The sequence below is a fragment of the Typha angustifolia genome, chromosome 1 (assembly GCF_048772165.1).
Source record: "Typha angustifolia cultivar Huaian chromosome 1, ASM4877216v1, whole genome shotgun sequence".
NCBI lineage: Eukaryota > Viridiplantae > Streptophyta > Magnoliopsida > Poales > Typhaceae > Typha > Typha angustifolia.
The window spans coordinates 9,738,482-9,756,828 of NC_133239.1; the positions used below are offsets into that span (position 1 = coordinate 9,738,482).

An 18,347-nucleotide genomic window follows, 5' to 3' on the forward strand; every position below is an offset into this window, starting at 1 on the left:
AAGAATCAATCCGAGAAGGATAAGAAAGGCTAATTTAGCTAAGTAATCTTTATCTTTTATGTAATGCCTTAAGGCAAGTCTAATTAAGTCATGTAAGCCACTAAAGTAAGTTCAATTAAGTCATGTAAGCCTCTAAAGCAAGTCCTAGTTCGAGTCATATAAACTTTTAGAATTAGTCTAAGGCAAGTCCTAGTTCGAATAGTATAAGCTTTATATACTTATAGTGTGATTACTAGGCACTAGTGAGCAACTTAACAAAGTGAGATACTTCTTTTTCATATAGGAGCTTGCTTACTTCTCAAATTTCTTTTGTTAGCTGTCAATAAAGCTAGAATGCTTAGTGAATGTCTAGTTAGGTGGTAGTGCAGTTGTTCAAGAATATTAATAGTACTGTTTGAAGTTCCCTGTGAGGAAGTAGAGTATAAACAGATAAGGTAGAATTCCTATTTGTATGCAATGATAATTGCAACTTAGAGAACTTCCTGCTATTAAGGAGACGAAAAGCTATTTGTTAATTTGGCTGTAATATGTTAAAAATAAGTAGCAAGTGATCCAACATGCAAAAACGTCACCCATATATAACTTTTAATTGATGACATCTCAGGTTACATCTGTCTTCATAATTTATAACAAAGAGATGTTTATATAAGTTAGTCTATCTCTAGTCAGTACATATGAGCTTCTACTTGTAGCGTTCAAATGTAATCCAACAAGAATTCCATATGTTAGTTTCTTGTATGAAAACTTTTATATGTGACCTTCACTGCAACTTAATATTTATCTAAAATAAGTGGAGCAGTTGAATATTCTAATGTTCACCAACTCGTAGTAGATCATGTTCACTAATTCTTTTTATCTTTTCTGTCTTAGTTATTTACATTCACTTTTATTCTTTTTGGTTGTTGGATAATAAAACAGAAGGCTGGTTCGCTTATTTCAAATTATTTATAGTTTATAATGGATTAGATGTTGGTGATGAACTTGAAACTATGGTGTAATTGTCATGCGATTATTAGATTTAACAATTGGAACTTAGAACTAAAAATAGTAGCTAAATTTATTTATTTAATATTGATTGTTGGTGGTTGAATTGGTATATGAATCTGTGTTATTTGATTTATGGTTGAATACTTAAAATTTTTTTTTTTTTGTATTGTATAAGTTTTGAGTTAAAAAGATACCATTTTATTTGTGTAATAGACCACTTATATAGAATAAATCAGTAAATATTGATTATTATAGGGTAAAAATTACTGTATTATTCGTATCGTGTTATCGTGTTGTGTTAAACAGATTATCGTTTTGTGTTAATACGACCCGTTTATTAAACGGGTTATATGGGTCATGTTACCCGTTTACTAAACGGATCGTATTCATATTTACTAAATACAATCCGTTTAATAGTCGAACTATATTCATGTTAGGATAAAGTTGACCCGATCAAAATCTGACACTATCTAAATCGCTTAAACCCGATTGCCACCCCTAACTTTCATTAATTAGAAAAATTAAAAGGGCCTGATATCTATGAATATTCTCTATAGATATATTTTCATATAAATAGATCACTTGGTTCTACTTTAGTAATTAAAAATCAATTTTAGTGGTCATTAAAATGTTTAGAATTTAGTATAACTCATTTTAGGAATGACACTATTTAGAATTTTTGCCTAGGCCATACAAATGATCTGACTATTTATAAATTACTATATTTTAATAATTAGTTTAATCTGAATTTAAATATGTGATTTTTTTTTTGTTTAGTTTTGAATTTTTCTACGTAAAAATTTTGGTGTTCTTTTTTTCTTATTTATCTGCTATTATTTCCTATTATTATTTATGCTAAGTAAGGTTTGAGAAATGATGCCTAATTGTTTAAGTTCTTTCATACTTTATGTTGCTAAATCAAAATATTTAATCCCAATTCAAAAGTCTACCAATTTTTTCTTTTTTTTGGTGCAAATAAGAATAAATTATAAAAGCTAATCTTACTATCTAAAATAGACATTCAGCTGGACACATACATATGCATACGAGCACATAAGGAATAACATTCAGCTGGACACATACATACACTGAGCAATTTAACTATAAAATATTACTATAATTATTCTTTGTAAAGCTAGCAACCAAGAGAACGACGGTGGGAGACCAATGGACGCATAATAGACTTTTGATCTTTAACACTAAGGAGTGCTACCTGAAATTTAAAATCATAAAGGATATGATTAGTAAAGTTAGAACATTTTAAAGATGAAAAACTGAGCTGCTGTTTAACTTTAAAATGTTAGGCCATCTGAAAACCTTAGGCCCATCTAATTAAAATCATTAAATTGGGTCCTACTATCATATTTGGCCTTTTGGGTGTAAATATTTCAAAAGTTCTTTACTTTCCTGTATGCATGCCTTCTGAACTATATATTTACGTTAAATGAATCAAATTTTAACTCTCAAGGATATCAATTTTGCTATTAGGAGAGTGTTTAGAGAAGAAATTATCTAATATGTTAGAATATAAAAGTCACCGTTTTTTATAACTTAAAGTTTTAGAGTAGTTAGTAAATTAACATAGTATTAGTGCCAAAAATCATAGGTTCAAATCATGTTATGCCTATCTTTGCATGAATATATAAAGTTTTACCGAGCTCTAAGTGTGAGTGTTTGTGTTAAAAGTTATAATTTCTCTACTCGATTAAAATTTAGAATAATTAATAAGTTAATATAATAAAATGAGTGTGCATCTATGTGTTTGTACTACTGACCTATTGTAGAGATTTTCTTCTTCTCTTTAGCGGTTGTCGGAGGAGGAGGAGGAGAAGGGGCGGTTGTCTGAGGAGGAGGACGACCATAACGAGGAGGATTATTTATTATTATTAAGGCTTGTGGGCTAATCTCCTAGAGCAGTATTTAAAATTTTTAATTGGTATCATTGCTGGCTCTCTTATTTAAAGAGCGACTTTTAAGATATGGACATTTTGAGAGAAAGTCAATCTTCACTAAGACCTCTCTTATTAATTAGATGGATGCAAAGATCCTTATTGGAATGCTAGGATGCATAATTTTTTAGAGACCGATGATGACAATGATATGGGTCCTAAGTTGATGGGGTTCTTTATGAAAATAATTAAGAATTTTATTTATCTAAAAGTGGTTCAAGCAACAAGTCTAAGAGCAGAAATTAAGGGAACTTATCCAAAGTTATGAAGACAATGTTTTTTGGCATATGGATCATCTTAAGAGGAAAGGCAAAACTGTAAAGGATATTTGAGATGACTCAGATTAATCTTCTGATAATGATGACTCCGAGATTAAACAAGGAACCTCTGTGGCATTTACCACTTCCATTTTGTCTCTTGAACTTTCTAATAATTCTTTCAGTGTAGGTGAGTAGGACTTGAATAGGTCAAACTCCAAAGATGATCCAAAAATTCTCAGAGCCTACAATAAATTGTATCAAGAATCCTACAAACTCTAGTTTGCAAGTTATCGTAATCTCAAACTGAAAATAGTTTTCGACTTACAAAATTATGGAGAGTCCAAACCTGGTCTTAGAAAGGGATTCCAAGGAGCATTTGGGATCCCAAAAGTATCTGCGGATGTCGGGTTAAGAGCTAAATAGCGATCCGACCGTTGGAATTAGATGCTATTTGGGAATTTGGTAGAACAGGGATGGAGGAACTAATCTACCAAAAAGGATTGTGAAGGTGGTGGCCGAGTGGTGGATGTGGTGGAGCTCGGCTAGGGTTAGAGGAGGTAAAGTAATGGTGGTGTATGTAAGCTAGGGGTGCTATACAAGGCAGAGAAGAGGAGGGAGAGAGAGGGTCATTTCTCGAGGATGAGAGGGGCAACCAAACGAAAAGGGAAGGAGCTTAGCCAACAATAGTGGTAGACTAGATGGAGAGAAGGTTGAGGGAGAAAGAGAGACGAGATGAAGAAGATTTGATTAATTCCAAAAGTGACTAATCAGGTGCGCATCACAACTATTTGTAGGTGGCTACTTATGACTCGGTCGGCCTAACCTAAGTGGTTTGATCCGACTCACACTAACTAGAAGCTCATAAACAAATAACATGACCCGCAAGGTCTAACGTAAAATACATCAAATGTATAAGCAACTAAAGAGCAGAAAGCAAATAGGATAAAGATTGGGGACCAAAGTGTAATCCCCTAAGCATTGGGTGCTCAACCCAATATGTCGAGTCCCAAAGTGATGTAGCGGCTTGCTCCAATATCTCCACCACCATCTTGGAGATGACATCCTTATGCACATGTAGGTACCGGTATGGCCTTACATTCACTAGGGCAGCCCCTAGAACAATCTTAATTTGGTGGTCGGCACTCCTAATCAGTGATTGCCTTTTGTGTTTCTCAAACAGTCAAGCATATTCATCCAATAAATTAGATAAATTAATGGTGATACCTAGACATGCATTAGGCCCGTCCTCTGCTCATCTCAACTGAAGAAAGTAGGGGAATTCCCTTGCACACAGTAGCCCCACCATCGGCTGCATTGTCGAGCTTGCTGGCGCGCGAACTGCATCAAACCGCACCTCTTGGCTTCCTTATTTAAACTTCATCAACATGCTTCGAAAGTCAAAGGTGACAGGTCTCAAGCTTTGCAAATACTGAGTGTCGAGTACAATATTCGCTCCTCGTAGTGCCAAAGAGTACAAATCCATGATAATGTCGCGGCCTTGCACCCAAATCTCAACCCAGCGGCACAAGCTATCCACTTGTTGCTTTGTGCCATTAGCAACATCAAATCCCGGGGTCAGTTTAGCATTTAATTCCATTTACCTTATCAACCTCTTGTCTAGAAAATTATATGTACTTTCGGAGTCAATTAGGATATCTATACAATGTTTTCTAACGAGATTATAGACTAGTAAAGTCTTCCGCGTAGTGGTGCCCGAGTATGCATGCATAGAGATCTCTACTTGAATATCCTCCATGCTCTCCTCCTAGACCTCCTCAACATGCTCTCCATCTCCAACATCGACCTCAGCCTCATCAAGATCGTCGATGAGCATTACACTCCCGATCAATTTGGAACACTGATGATTGGGCGTGAAATATTCATCACAACGGAAAAACAACCTCTTCGCCCTTCACTCCTCCACCTGGACAGGTGTGAGAGTTCGAATGGGGTATCATGTGCCTCCTCTAACATCCAAAGATGGTCTCAAAGGTGGTCTCAGTCCATGCGCAGTAGCTCTTGTCCTCAGTCTCTCTCCAGGTCTAGCTATCGCGTAGTTTGCATATTGGCCATCTTTGCCCGTCCAGCTCATCCTCGTTGCTTGCCTCAAAGTATTGTGCTTTTGCTCCATCCTCACAGCCTTCTCAAAAGCCTTTTCAAGTGTAAGTGGGTTAAGAGCTTGCACATCTGCACTAATTTCCTCCCACAACACCGAAATGAAAGTGTTTTTCAATGTCGGGTCCGGCCAAGGTGGTACGTAGTGGCTGCTCATCTTTCAAACTCCACTTGATACTTTGCCTCTGTAGAGTAGCAACAAAGTCCTCATAATGTGAGGTGCCAAGCCTGTTTATGATGCTTCTTGACCATGCTCTAGCACATAGAGGCCCTTTTTACATTGACCAATTACCACTACCTTTCCAATTTTGTGATTTGGGATAGTGAATGCAGAGTTAGTAAATTGAATAGAGAGTGGAAAATCAGAGGTCAATTTAATAATGGATAATAAGTTTGTGGTTAGGCAAGGCACAACCAAAACATCTAAGAGTTCAAGAGAAGGCTACATGAGTAATAGAAAGATTTGCTCCATTACCTACAACCACAGAGTCCTTATCATCATATGTTTCAGCTTTTGAAAGTTGTCCGATGTCATGTAGGCTGAAGATCCGGTATCAACATACCAAACTGAACTTTGTCCATCAGTGAGAGAACAAGAACACAGTGCCTCAATAAGGTTAGCACAACGATCAGCCCGGGCATAGCTATCGGCGGTATGCTTTGCAGATCTAGCAACGAGATATGTACTTACTGTTGCCACGACTAGAGGATCCTCCTCTACGACGGCAACCACGCTTGGAACCTCCTCGACACGTCTGTACAAATGCAGCTCCTTTTTTGGCAGTGTATGCAGTGAGCAAACCCACTGATTGATCAAGAGATTTGATAAAGATTTCAAAGCTTTCAGCTTTGGGAACAAGATCTTAAAGGTAGGCAACAGAGTAAGCGACATTTGGGTAGTAGAAAAAATTGTGAAATCTAGACCAAGACCACGAAGATACCAATTAACTTTGTCGTATTCATCCATAGGTCTTCCGATGGTGGCGAGTTGATCGCATAAAGCCTTGACGGAGTGGGAATACTCAGTGACAGTACGAGTTCCACGCTTCTATAGATCATCCTTAAGACATATTTCACGAGTCTTAGACTTGTGACTGAAGGAGTTTTCTAAGGTGACCTAGACATCATGGGAGGATGTAAGCCCAGCAACCTCAGCCAGTGCTTCTTCCGTGAGGATAGAATGAGACTGAATATACGATAATCTTGGTGTTTCTATTCAGCATATTTGAGATTTGGGACAAAGAACTCACCAGAGATAATGGTTGCAGCAGGCATAGGAATGGTGCCATCAACATAGCAAAGAAGTTCATGGCATTGTAATAATGGTGTAAGCTAAGAATGCCAAAGCTGAAAGTTGAAGGAAGAGAGTTTAATGGTGATCATGTGCACCATTGTATTGAAGGAGAGGATGAAACAGGTTTTGGAGGCCATGTGGATCAGGAGATGCTAATCCTATGATACCATAACAATGTATTGGAAATCTCACACCAATTGGTGTTTAGGCATTCACCATATTCCATATATAAAGAGATTACACGTACACAATTTTAGTAACAAAGTTTGTTATATGTTGTCCTATGAGCTAGGGAAACTTGTTTAGTTTGTTACTATAAACTAGGGAAGCTTTTTCGGCTTGTTACATATCCTACAAGCTAGGATAACTGATGAAGGCCGTTATCCTTAAGTACCCTTGACAAGCTCCAAGAGAAAGATGTATAGGCTATTCTGGATGAAAAAATAAACTAAACCCTAGTCCCGATTTTCAAACACTTTGCTTAAGTAAATAAAAATATAGAATAATAATCAAAGAAACAAACAAAGATGAACACTAAGTTTTTACGTGGACAAATCTTAAACTCGGATCAAAACAATATTAATAAACTGTAGCAGTTTACAAGATTGACTTATAGACTCCCCATTGATCCTCATGACTCTATTTGAAACAGTGGTAATTGCTCGACCCCACGATTTATTGTTTTTCGTAAATGATTTTCAATCTCAGTAACCTTCGAAATTGGTCTTTCTTAACCCTTAAGATTAATAGTTTCGTGTGATGAAGATGGTTAAAGCCTCCATCATTGAAAATTAATTTCTATTCAATAATGTCTTCTCAATGTAATAACCAATGCACTAGGGTTAGGGCATACTAAAACTTTTATACCTTTTTAAGATAAGTCCAAATAAGGTCTCACAAAATTTTCCAAAATTTTCAAAGATTCATGATCCCATTCGAGTGAAAGATTGCCCCCAATCGAATGACCTAATATGTGTCTTTATATCTTCATATGACTTCAAATGGCCGCCAAGGTGCATTTAGACAACTAAATATGCTCATCTCATCTTTGAACTACTTCGAACACCTACCAGGGTGTGTTCGAACAATCAAAAATAAACTATTATATCTTTTAATGACCGTTAGGGTGCATTCGAATGCCCTTTAAGTGGCATGACTTATTTGTTTCAAAATTCAAGAAATTTCAAACCAAATCTTAACAACGCTTATGTATATGCTCATTTATATAGATAAAAATACTTAGAATATTTTGTATATATTTGCTAATACTAAAAATCTAACACTGAACTTTATGACCATCGTTTGAACTTTAATTCATTCCCTCAATTTTATGTCTATTTTAGTCCATACAAAGGGCGATGCTTAAATGATAGTGAAGCTCCATATTTCTCAAGACCATGAATTCATATGATAACATGTACTTCAGTTCTAAGATTATGACATGTATTTAAGCATCACTTGTATTATTGTTTTGCTTTTATTTCTTATACTAAATTTAAAGCACGCAAAGAGGGAACTCGTATTTGGTGTTCACTTTCCACCTAGCAAGAGAAGTCAAGGAAAATGAGTTTGCTCCTCATTTACTTCAGCTAGTTCAATAATAAACGCAAAACAAGTCTTTCTCACTCCCACCAAAAAATAAATTAACTGTCTTTTGGTCTAAAAAGAGTCGATCGGGTCATCCTCCAAGAGAAACCAATTATGATTAGATAGTCATTAGATGCAAAAGCTTATTGAATTGATAACCGATTATGATTCCCAAATCGAGTTTCCACACTTTGCATTATCAACAAGATCTTTCTTTTGTTTTTATACTGCTTAGAAGAATAAACTTAAAATATATAAGCACAGCTATAGAGAGAAATAATTCGTACTCCTAAATTGATGTACAAGTATGTTTTCCATGCGGTACATTAGGATACAATATGACAAGATCATAGTAATTAATATCAATTGAGGATAGGAGGCATCCGGAGAGCAGATAGCTGTTGAGATACATGTTGCATTGTTGGTCGACATAGCGGATTAGCTTCTAAACATTGAAGGGTTATCTTGACTACTGTTAAAATTTGACTTGCAACTTCAATTGTAGGGAGTGATAGACGTGGATCCAAGATATCATTCAGTAGTGTGAGTTCGATAGTACTAGATGATAAGGATGTAATCAAATCTCCTGGATGAGCTCCCATGAGCCCTTCAAGTGCCACCACTCCAAAACTATATACGTCGCATTTCTCGGTCACTGTCATTATATAGGCAAGCTCTGCAAAGTATCAGAAGAAAAAGTTTCAGCTAACTAAGCTTAATTATATTAAAACTCATAAGAAAATACTAAAAAGTTACGAAATATGATAGATAAATAGTTATGCCCAACTGTTATTATGGCATGCAATTATATCTTAATATTTTTTAGCTAAGATAGGGGTCAAATAAATAACATATTAGGTGTATCTTCGTACTATTGAAAGCACGTATATGACACATGTATGAAAATACACTTTAAGAAGTATCAACACAAACTTTCTGAATTCGAATAAATAAAGGCATTTACCTGGTGCGATGTAGCCCCTTGTTCCTACAACCATTGTCCAATTGGATGAGTCAGGCTTCAAAATTCTAGCTATTCCAAAGTCTGACACACAAGCTCTAAATTTTGAATCAAGTAAAACATTATTGCTTGTGATATCTCGATGAACTATGGGAGGAGAACAATCGTGATGCAGGTAAGATAAAGCATGAGCAACATCTGCAATAACATTCAACCTTTTGATCCAATCTAACTCAATGGCATATGCATCATGTGTAAGAATGGCTGCTAAACTTCCTCTCTCCAAGTACTCACAAACAATAAGCCTATGCTGATCAGTTGAACAGTAGCCATAAAGCTTCATGATATTCCGATGTCGTATTTCAGATAGTGTTTGTATCTCATAATAAAAAAGCTGGTTGTCTATCAATCTTTCTTCTTCCGTTTGATGAATTTTCTTCACAGCAATTATTTTTTCTTTTGGTAGTTGAACTTCTTCTATTCTTACTCCTCTTGGTAAGGTAATTTTGTAAACACTTCCGTATGCACCTGTGCCAATGCAAAACTTTTCATCAAAATTCTCTGTTATTTCAATGATATCCTTATATAAATCTTTTCCATCAACGTTTCCTAACAAGAACCCACTTTTATCAATCTCACTTGTATTGTGTTTAGAGCTTTGCTTCCTCCTCCGTAAGAATACAGCAAACCCCGCAAAGAGAACCAAGGATCCAAGAATAGGTAGAACAACCAACGTAATAACCTGACTTTGTTTACTTCTAGAACTTCTACTTGAAGGGCTTGAACTACATAGAGCCAAGCCTGACGCCTCACCGCATAGATCTTTATTATGGGTAAACCACTCCATCGGCGCTTTCTTGAAAACTTGGCTAGCAGGAAGAGGCCCCTCCAGTTCATTATAGGATAAGTCTATCTTTGTTAAGCTAGCCATATCTTGAAAGGATGTGGGGATAGATCCACTCAATGCATTGTGTGAGAGATTCAAAACTTCTAGCATAACTAGTTCACTTAGTTGGGATGGTATGCTTCCATAAAATGAATTATGACTAAGATCTAGTAATTCTTGTAGGTTTACTAGACCTCCCATTTGAATGGGGATGCTTCCATTTAAACGGTTGTTGCTCAACTTTAAAAATAGAAGTTCACGACAACCCCCAAAATTGCCTTGAATTGATCCACTCAGGTTGTTAGCTGATAGATCTAAATTCTGTATTTTGAGTAGGTTTCCAAGCTCTTGAGGTATCTCACCAAAGAGTAAGTTATTACTCAGATCCAAGTAGTACAATTGAGACAACTTGCCTAATTCTATTGGAATCTCCCCTTCCAGGTTATTGGATGAAAGATCAAGCACCTGGATTTTAGATAGTTGTCCAATGCTCGAAGGTATGTGTCCGTTGAGCTCATTGTTGGAGATTCTTAAGCTCGTCAAATTGTAGCATTCTCCCCAATGGTGCGAGAGCATACCAGAGAACCTGTTGAAGCTCAAATCCACAAATATCAAATTGGGATAGACTCCAAAGTCAGAGATATCTCCCTTAAGTTGATTTCCATCAAGTCGCATTCTTTGTAAGCTTGTGATATTTGCTAGTTCTTGAGGTAAAGAACTAGTACTTAAATGATTATTGGCTAGTCCAAGGTATTGGATGTTGCTCAAATTACCAAATGATGGAGCAATGGACCTAGATAGTTGATTACCACAAAGGTTTAAAAAATTGAGCTTTCCCAAGTTCCCAAGACTTGAGGGAATTGGGCCTGTAATGCTACTGTTGGAGACATCTAAATCAACTAGATTTGCCAGCTTCCCTATTTCATGAGGGATGATACTAGTGAAATTGTTATCATCGAGGTACATGGCCTGAAGCATGGTCAAGTTTCCTAAACTTCTCGGAATAGAACCGGTTAATTGGTTAAGAGAGAAGTCTAAGTCCTTCAAGTTCACTAGATTCCCTATTTCATGAGGAATGGAACCAGAGAGCTGATTACCCCGAAGGTATAAATAATTGAGCTTGGTCAAGTTCCCCAAACTTGAAGGTATTGGACCTGTTAGGCTATTGTTGGGAAATTCTAAATCAACCATGTTTGCCAGATTTCCTATTTGATGAGGGATCACACCATTGAGCTTGTTACTATATAGGTACATGGTTTCAAGCATGGTCAAGTTCCCTAAATTTTTTGGGATGAGACCTGTCAGTTGGTTATCTTGGAGTTCCAAGTCCTTCAAGTTCACTAAATTCCCTATTTCAGGTGGAATAAAATTAGAGAGCTGATTACCCCAAAGGTTTAAGGTAGTGAGGTTGGTCAAGTTCCCTAGACTTGAATGTATTGGACCTGTTAGGCTATTGTTGCTAACATCTAAAACAACCATAAATGTTAACTTTCCTATTTCATGAGGAATAGAACCAGAGAGTTGATTACTCCAAAGGTTTAAAAGAGTGAGCTTCGTCAAGTTCCCCAGACTTGAAGGTATTGGACCTATTAGGCTGTTATTAGGGAGAAATAATTCATTCAAGTTAGAGAGATGTCCTATTTCATACGGAATAGAGCCACTCAAGATGTTCAAAGACAAATGCAAGCTTAATAGACTCTGTAGGTCTCCTAATTCTTTTGGGATGGGACCTGAAAGATTATTTTGAGACAAGTCTAAGATTCTAAGATTCGTCAAGTTATTGAGAGAAGGAGGTATGGAGCCACTTATCTGATTCATAGAGAGATCAAGAGAGGTGAGCTTAGAAAGAGCAGCAACGGAAGTTGGAATGGATCCATCCAATTGGTTGAGGGTGAGGTTGAGACTTGTTAAAGTTGCCAACGTCGAGAAATCGAGGACATCCAGCATCCCTACAAGACCCATCCCTGGTAGAGATATCGTGGTGATCATGCTCAACCCTGAATGCGTGGCACTACTGCATGTGATGCCAGTCCAATTGCATGGACTAGTCTTAAGATTCCATGAGGCTATGGCTTCATCACTCTTAAGGCTTGTTCTCCATTGGAGGAGGGCTCTCCCTTGCGAATCAAGTGATGCCAATTTTGCAACACTTGGGAGAATTGGGAGTAGCAGTAAAACCGACGAGAGGAACGTTAGGATAGACAACAAGGGATTCATAGCTAAATCTAACTGAAAGGCCAAAGACAGTTAATTTTGTTGTTGTAAAAACTCAAAGAGTTCTGGGGTTTATATAGACTTACCACTCACTTAGGGTCATTTCAAAGGGAAAAACTATCAATAACGTCTTCAATACGTCGTTTTGATATTGGAGTGTGAACTTCCAAGGTACCCTTTAAAGCATGCCTTGGAATTCTCTTGTTTTGCCAAGAGAACTTCTCTGTGCTCCACCAGACACTTAAGAGAAGGACCAATTTCCACATGACTTGATGTATAGAGAAGAGTCAGAGTCGTCTCTCTAAATTTTTCTTTTAACCTTTGGAAAACCAACAGAATGAGAGGTGGACACCAACAATAAGATCCAATAGTCTACATGTTAAAGTCATCCCTCTAAATTTTTCTTCTGATAGGTGCAAACCCTGCACCTCTTATCTTTTAGACCATTTTCCTTCGGACCGAGGAGCACTTTCCTCTTTGTTCTTCTTCTTCTTCTTCTTCCACGTTACTGTTTTCCCAAATTAAACCGAATTCATAAATAGTATTATATCTTTGTAGTTAGTACAAGTCCTTATAACAACTATAATTGTTATAAATGCGATCTTTGATTGGATAATTCTTAGATTAGTATTATTATCTTTAGTACTAATTATTTTATATATATTATTCGAAATTCTTTTCAGCTATTTTACTCTAATATTAGACTAATAATTGTAATCTATATAACTTGTTATATTCTCGTATCGGCAATTTGTGTACAGAAAATCTATTTGAATCGTATTTAAAAATACTTTGTAAGAGCATGACTATAAAATATTTGAATTTCTATGTATCACAAATTTTATAAGAGTTGAATTGAGTTGGGTTTTTGCATAAAAAGCCCACCTGGTTTTTAAATTTGGTTAGTCAGGTCTATTTTTGGTTTCTATTCTGTTATTTAGTGCATCATGAAGTATTTATGGGACACTAAAAGAGGGAAAAATAACCTTGTACTCTTCTTCATCTTCTCCATCTTCTACTTCATATAATAAATTCTGCAATGCTATTTATCATTCTTTTCCTTCTTCTTTTATCTCTTAGTCTTTCTTTCTATACAAATATGTATAATTACTGTTTAATTAATAAATTAGAGATTGATCGGAGATAGTGGTGAGATAATCATAATTAATTAAGTAACTAAAAAAATATAACTTTGTATGATTATTGTTTGTTTTTACGTAAATTATAATGGTAAAATATGTAAATTTTGTAATGTATAAAAAGTGTATAGAAAAAATAATAAAAATTATTTTTATATCTGCGAAAGTTGTTAATATGTTTTCTTTTTCCTTTTTTTTTTTCTTCTTCTTCTTCTCTTTCTTCTTCTTCATCTTTCTTTTTGTTATTGCTTATGCTTGTTCTTTTTCTTCTTCTATCTCTTAATTGTTCTTTTTTTTTCTATATAATTCTATCTAATCACTCTTTAATTAATAAAGTAAGAGATTAATTACAGATAGTGGTGAGATAATTATAATTAGTTCAATAACTAAAAGTATGATTCTATAAATTATTGTTTGTTTTTGTGAAAATTGTAACTGTGTAAATTCTACAATGTATTAAAAAAATAATAAAAATTGTTAAAAACAATAAAAGTTATCATTATATTTGTGGAAGTTGTTAATATATTTTCTTCTACTACTAACTTTTTGTTGTTATTGCTTCTTCTTCTTCTTTTTTTCTTCTTCTCTTACTTTATTAATTAAAATGATGAAGTATGTAAATTATGTAGTCTATAAAAAAAACAACGAAAGTTGTTATTATATTTAAAAATAATTTCTTTTTCACCCCCTGAACTATCACCCATTTCTACACCGACCCCCTGAACACACTAACCTTTTGAACTATTAGAAATAACTCACTTAGCCCCTTCCATTAGGGTTCTGTTATATATTTCTAATTAGTCTCTTACTTTATTAATTAAAGAGCGATTAGAGAGACTTGTATTAAAAAAAAAGATTAAGAAAGAAAAAAATAACAGTAGCAAAAGAAGAGAAATAAATAATAACAAAAAAGAAGACGAAGAAGAAGAAGAAACAGAAACACCATAAGAAGAAGAAAAAATAGGTATGAATCATTTCTCTCTTACATTATCCCAGTAGCATTTAATGAGTACTAAATGGCAGAAGGGCAAACTTGGAAGAAAGAAAGGAAAAAACCTCATATGCAATAGAAATAGGAAACAACCCTCACTCATCAAAACGAAAACCAAGTGGTTTTTTGTTGCAAATAACCCAATTGTTAAAAAAGCATTCTTGGCGATCCGAAGATTTTAGAAAGATAGGATTCATTAGAGATTTCGAATCATTTTTATTGCGTTATTTCTTGGAGTGAGTTGTTGTCTCGAGGGTTAATGATACAGGACATCCGATGTTGAGGGTCATTGAGATTAGTTTATCAACCATTTGAAGCAACTTATCTAGAGAGCAAGAGAACTTCAAATATAGTTGTAGGCTAGGGTTCAATAGGTGGTCTGTAAGTAATTTTTGTATTTGCAATATTTGTTAGTGGTTTATTTGATCATAGAAAAAATGATACATAGGTTTTATGAGGTTTTCCACATAAAATTCTTGCCATCTTTGTCATGTTTGCCTTGCTTTCTATTTAAAGTTATTTGTATATTATTGAGTATTTTCAGTAAACATTCATCTTATGTTGCCATATATGCTTATGTTGCTATATGTTGTCATATTGATATTTTATGAGCAGCATGATATATAGTTATATACTTTTGATATGCATATTTATTTTGTTACCATACTTGCTCTTCACTTAGTATATGGATTTGAGTGTTTACAAGATTATTTGGTAATCTGATAACAGTTGTGACATGCTTTGTTAGGAAGTTGTAATACATGAGTTTAAATATTTTTACTTTAGGCGACGCTTATTTTGTCACAAAATTGTCAAGGGATAGATTGTAAGTTTTCTGTAATTGACAATGTGTCTCTAAAGTCTAAATTGAGAAAAATCAATATTGGCCATTGGAATTCGAGCGGACTAACGGGATGAACAATTCTACATAAACAGTGATGGACGAAAAGTACAGATGAGCAGTGACAATGAACAATTCTAGATGAACAGTGATAGATAGACAATAGAACAGTGAGCAATTGTAATAACCCAGCCCTAAATATTAAATAATAAATAAATAAATAAATAAATAATGATAGTAATGAAATAATAATAATAATAATAATATATGAAATAAAATTAAAATTAATAATAAAAAAAGAAGATAGGAAGAAAGGGTAATGCATGGCATGACGTGGCATGGTCGGCTGAACTGTGGCAGACGATGTACCATGCAACATCGCGCGCTGAGGGCGCGACGCACTCGTGCCTCCCACTTCGACTACTCTTCGTCTCTATTTCTCTTTTCTTCTTCTTCTATGCTGGGATTCGCGAAGAGCAGCACCTTAGGATGTTCATGACCGACAATCCATTCTATAGTTTGTACTAAATTACTTAGTACGAACGCACATCTCGGCCGTCGGGTAGCTGCCCACCATTTCTCATGAGGAATGGAAAGAAACATTCTCCTTTTCCAATGACGAGGAAGAGGGTGCAGGGGAGGTCTTCTTCTTCTTCTCTCTTTTGTTCTCTTCTTTCTCTCAAATTTCTCTCCTCGGATTCTTACTCCTGTCGTCAGAACTATTGCTACCACTACTACTACAGAGAAGCTGCCAATGAGGCCTTTCCCCCTCCTCTATTTTCTTCTCTTCTTCTTCCTCTCTCTCTCTCTCCCTCCCTCCCTCTTTCTCTCTCTCTCTCTCTCTCGTCGGAACTGAACAGCCGGCGAGAGGCCGATCGCAAGCTAGCCAGCAGCAGCCAGGCCCCTCCTCGTCGACTCGGTTTCCCCTCCCTTCCCTTCTCTTTCTTCTTATCTTCTTCTTCTTCTCCTTCCTTTTCTTCTCCCTTCCTTCCCCTCTCTCTGTTAACTGCAAGCCCACTGTAATATAGAGATTTTCTCTCCTTTTTAATTATTTATTAGATTTAATTACACAGTTAATTATTTTAAAAAATAAGTACTCACTAACATATTTATTAGCAAAGTATGATAAGCATGATAATTAACTAATTATAATAATTATACATATATAGCTTATATTAGGTTGATACATATATCTTAATTAATAATAATCAAATTCATATATCTTATGTTCATGTTCTTATATATATATATATATATATATATATATATATATATACTATTTTGTAAAAAATATAACACTAAGCTTACATACTTTTACATAATTAGATTGTGACTATTTTATATATAATTAATGATGAATTAAACAAAGGTAAGAATCACCAAATAGTTATTGATTAGATTTTGTTTATACTTATATTTTTGTTTATAAAATCATATAAGTAGCTGTTTTGTGTTTTATATATGTTAGGTTTTATTTGTACTTATATGATTGGCAAATTATATTTCAGAATATAATTTATATTTATGTATTGTGTCTAGATTTTATGTAACGCCCCCGCCCGGCACGGGCACGTGCACGCCCACGCGCCCGCACGGCACGCGCGACGCACGCGACAGGTTGGGCGGGGCCCGTCACACACAGATACTCTCCTATGCACATATAATCATGATATCATCAAATAAAACCTGCTAACCTATTCATGATTACATATTCCATCACCAAATAAATCATACTCTTAACCAAATAAACCTGTTAACATATGAATATCAAAGTCCACAATAATATACACTAGACCGCTACATAATCTGGCAAGACCCACACAGGCCACAACAAACCATCAATATACAACTAAAATAACTAATACAAGAGTACACTATGATCCGACCTGTATTATACAAATCATCGTTTAATACAAAAGAGTACAAATATCAAATACTGGTACAACTCAATTTCTATATAAACTATCATCTATACCATCTCGCATCTATAGCTCACATCATCATCGCTCTAAAATATCTTCTCAAATCGCTATCACGTACCACACATCTGAGGGGGTTAGAAAAGAAATAAAGAGAGTCATAAGCAAAATACTCAGTGAATAGACCTTACCCCGAATCAGTGATGCCAAACAGAGAGTAAATTATGTACTGGATAATATGAATCAGAAAGAGTATCATGTCATGAATGAGTAAATGAAGGTGTCCTCAATAATACATAAATGAAATATAAATAACATGTTATAACTGATAAGAATACATAATCCTCGACAATGAATAAACAGGTCACCACGTTATATGATCATCATAACTCTTTATCAAATATGATATATGATGCATGCCGACCATGACAATGCTATGATATCAAATGCAATCATATGCGATGTATATACTGACCACTCAATAATCAGGTATGTCAGACAATAATGAAATCATATGTATTTCTCAACATCACGATCATCACCGATATCTCGGTATAATATCATCATACTAGACCACTGTGCACAGTCAATACCCGGTACCCGGTCTCAACATCATGTCCAAAGGCTCAGAGCATACTCCGCCACCCGCAAGAGTATCTCTAATATAACCATACCCCACCACCCGCTAGGGTATCAACATCCATCCAGACCGGGCACCCACATAGTTGATAGAAACCTCGTGAGGATAACTTGCCACATATGCCCTAGCGAACGGCATGTGAGCAACTTAACGAAGTGAGATACTTCTTTTTCATATAGGAGCTTGCTTAGTTGTCAAATTTCTTTTGTTAGCTGTCAATAAAGCTAGAATGCTTAGTGAATGTCTAGTTAGGTGGTAGTGCAGTTGTTCAAGAATATTAATAGTACTGTTTGAAGTTCCCTGTGAGGAAGTAGAGTATAAATAGATAAGGTAGAATTCCTATTTGTATGCAATGATAATTGCAACTTAGAGAACTTCCTGCTATTAAGGAGACTAAAAGCTATTTGTTAATTTGGCTGGAATCTGTTAAAAATAAGTAGCAAGTGATCCAACATGCAAAAACGTCACCCATATATAACTTTTAATTGATGACATCTCAGGTTACATCTGTCTTCATAATTTATAACAAAGAGATGTTTATATAAGTTAGTCTATCTCTAGTCG

At 35.3% G+C, this 18,347-nt stretch overlaps 1 protein-coding gene across 1 annotated transcript; it reads right to left on the reverse strand.

Moving 5' to 3' along the window:
- Positions 1 to 8,368: 8,368 nt before the first annotated feature.
- LOC140762150 (uncharacterized) lies at positions 8,369 to 12,285 on the reverse strand. The gene is made up of 2 exons (XM_073099777.1): positions 9,157 to 12,285; positions 8,369 to 8,868 (listed from the first exon to the last, which is right to left on the reverse strand). The coding sequence occupies exons 1-2, from the start codon at positions 12,254 to 12,256 to the stop codon at positions 8,555 to 8,557; spliced, it is 3,414 nt and encodes a 1,137-aa protein (XP_072955878.1). The 5' UTR covers positions 12,257 to 12,285; the 3' UTR covers positions 8,369 to 8,554.
- Positions 12,286 to 18,347: the final 6,062 nt, after the last annotated feature.

Bases quoted from the DNA above. Each gene is read 5' to 3' on its own strand.
- LOC140762150 (XM_073099777.1), bottom strand. From the start codon at position 12,256: ATGAATCCCTTGTTGTCTATCCTAACGTTCCTCTCGTCGGTTTTACTG. The intron at 8,869-9,156 runs GTAAATGCCTTT...GATACTTTGCAG, and splicing joins AAGGGGCTACATCGCACCAG to AGCTTGCCTATATAATGACA.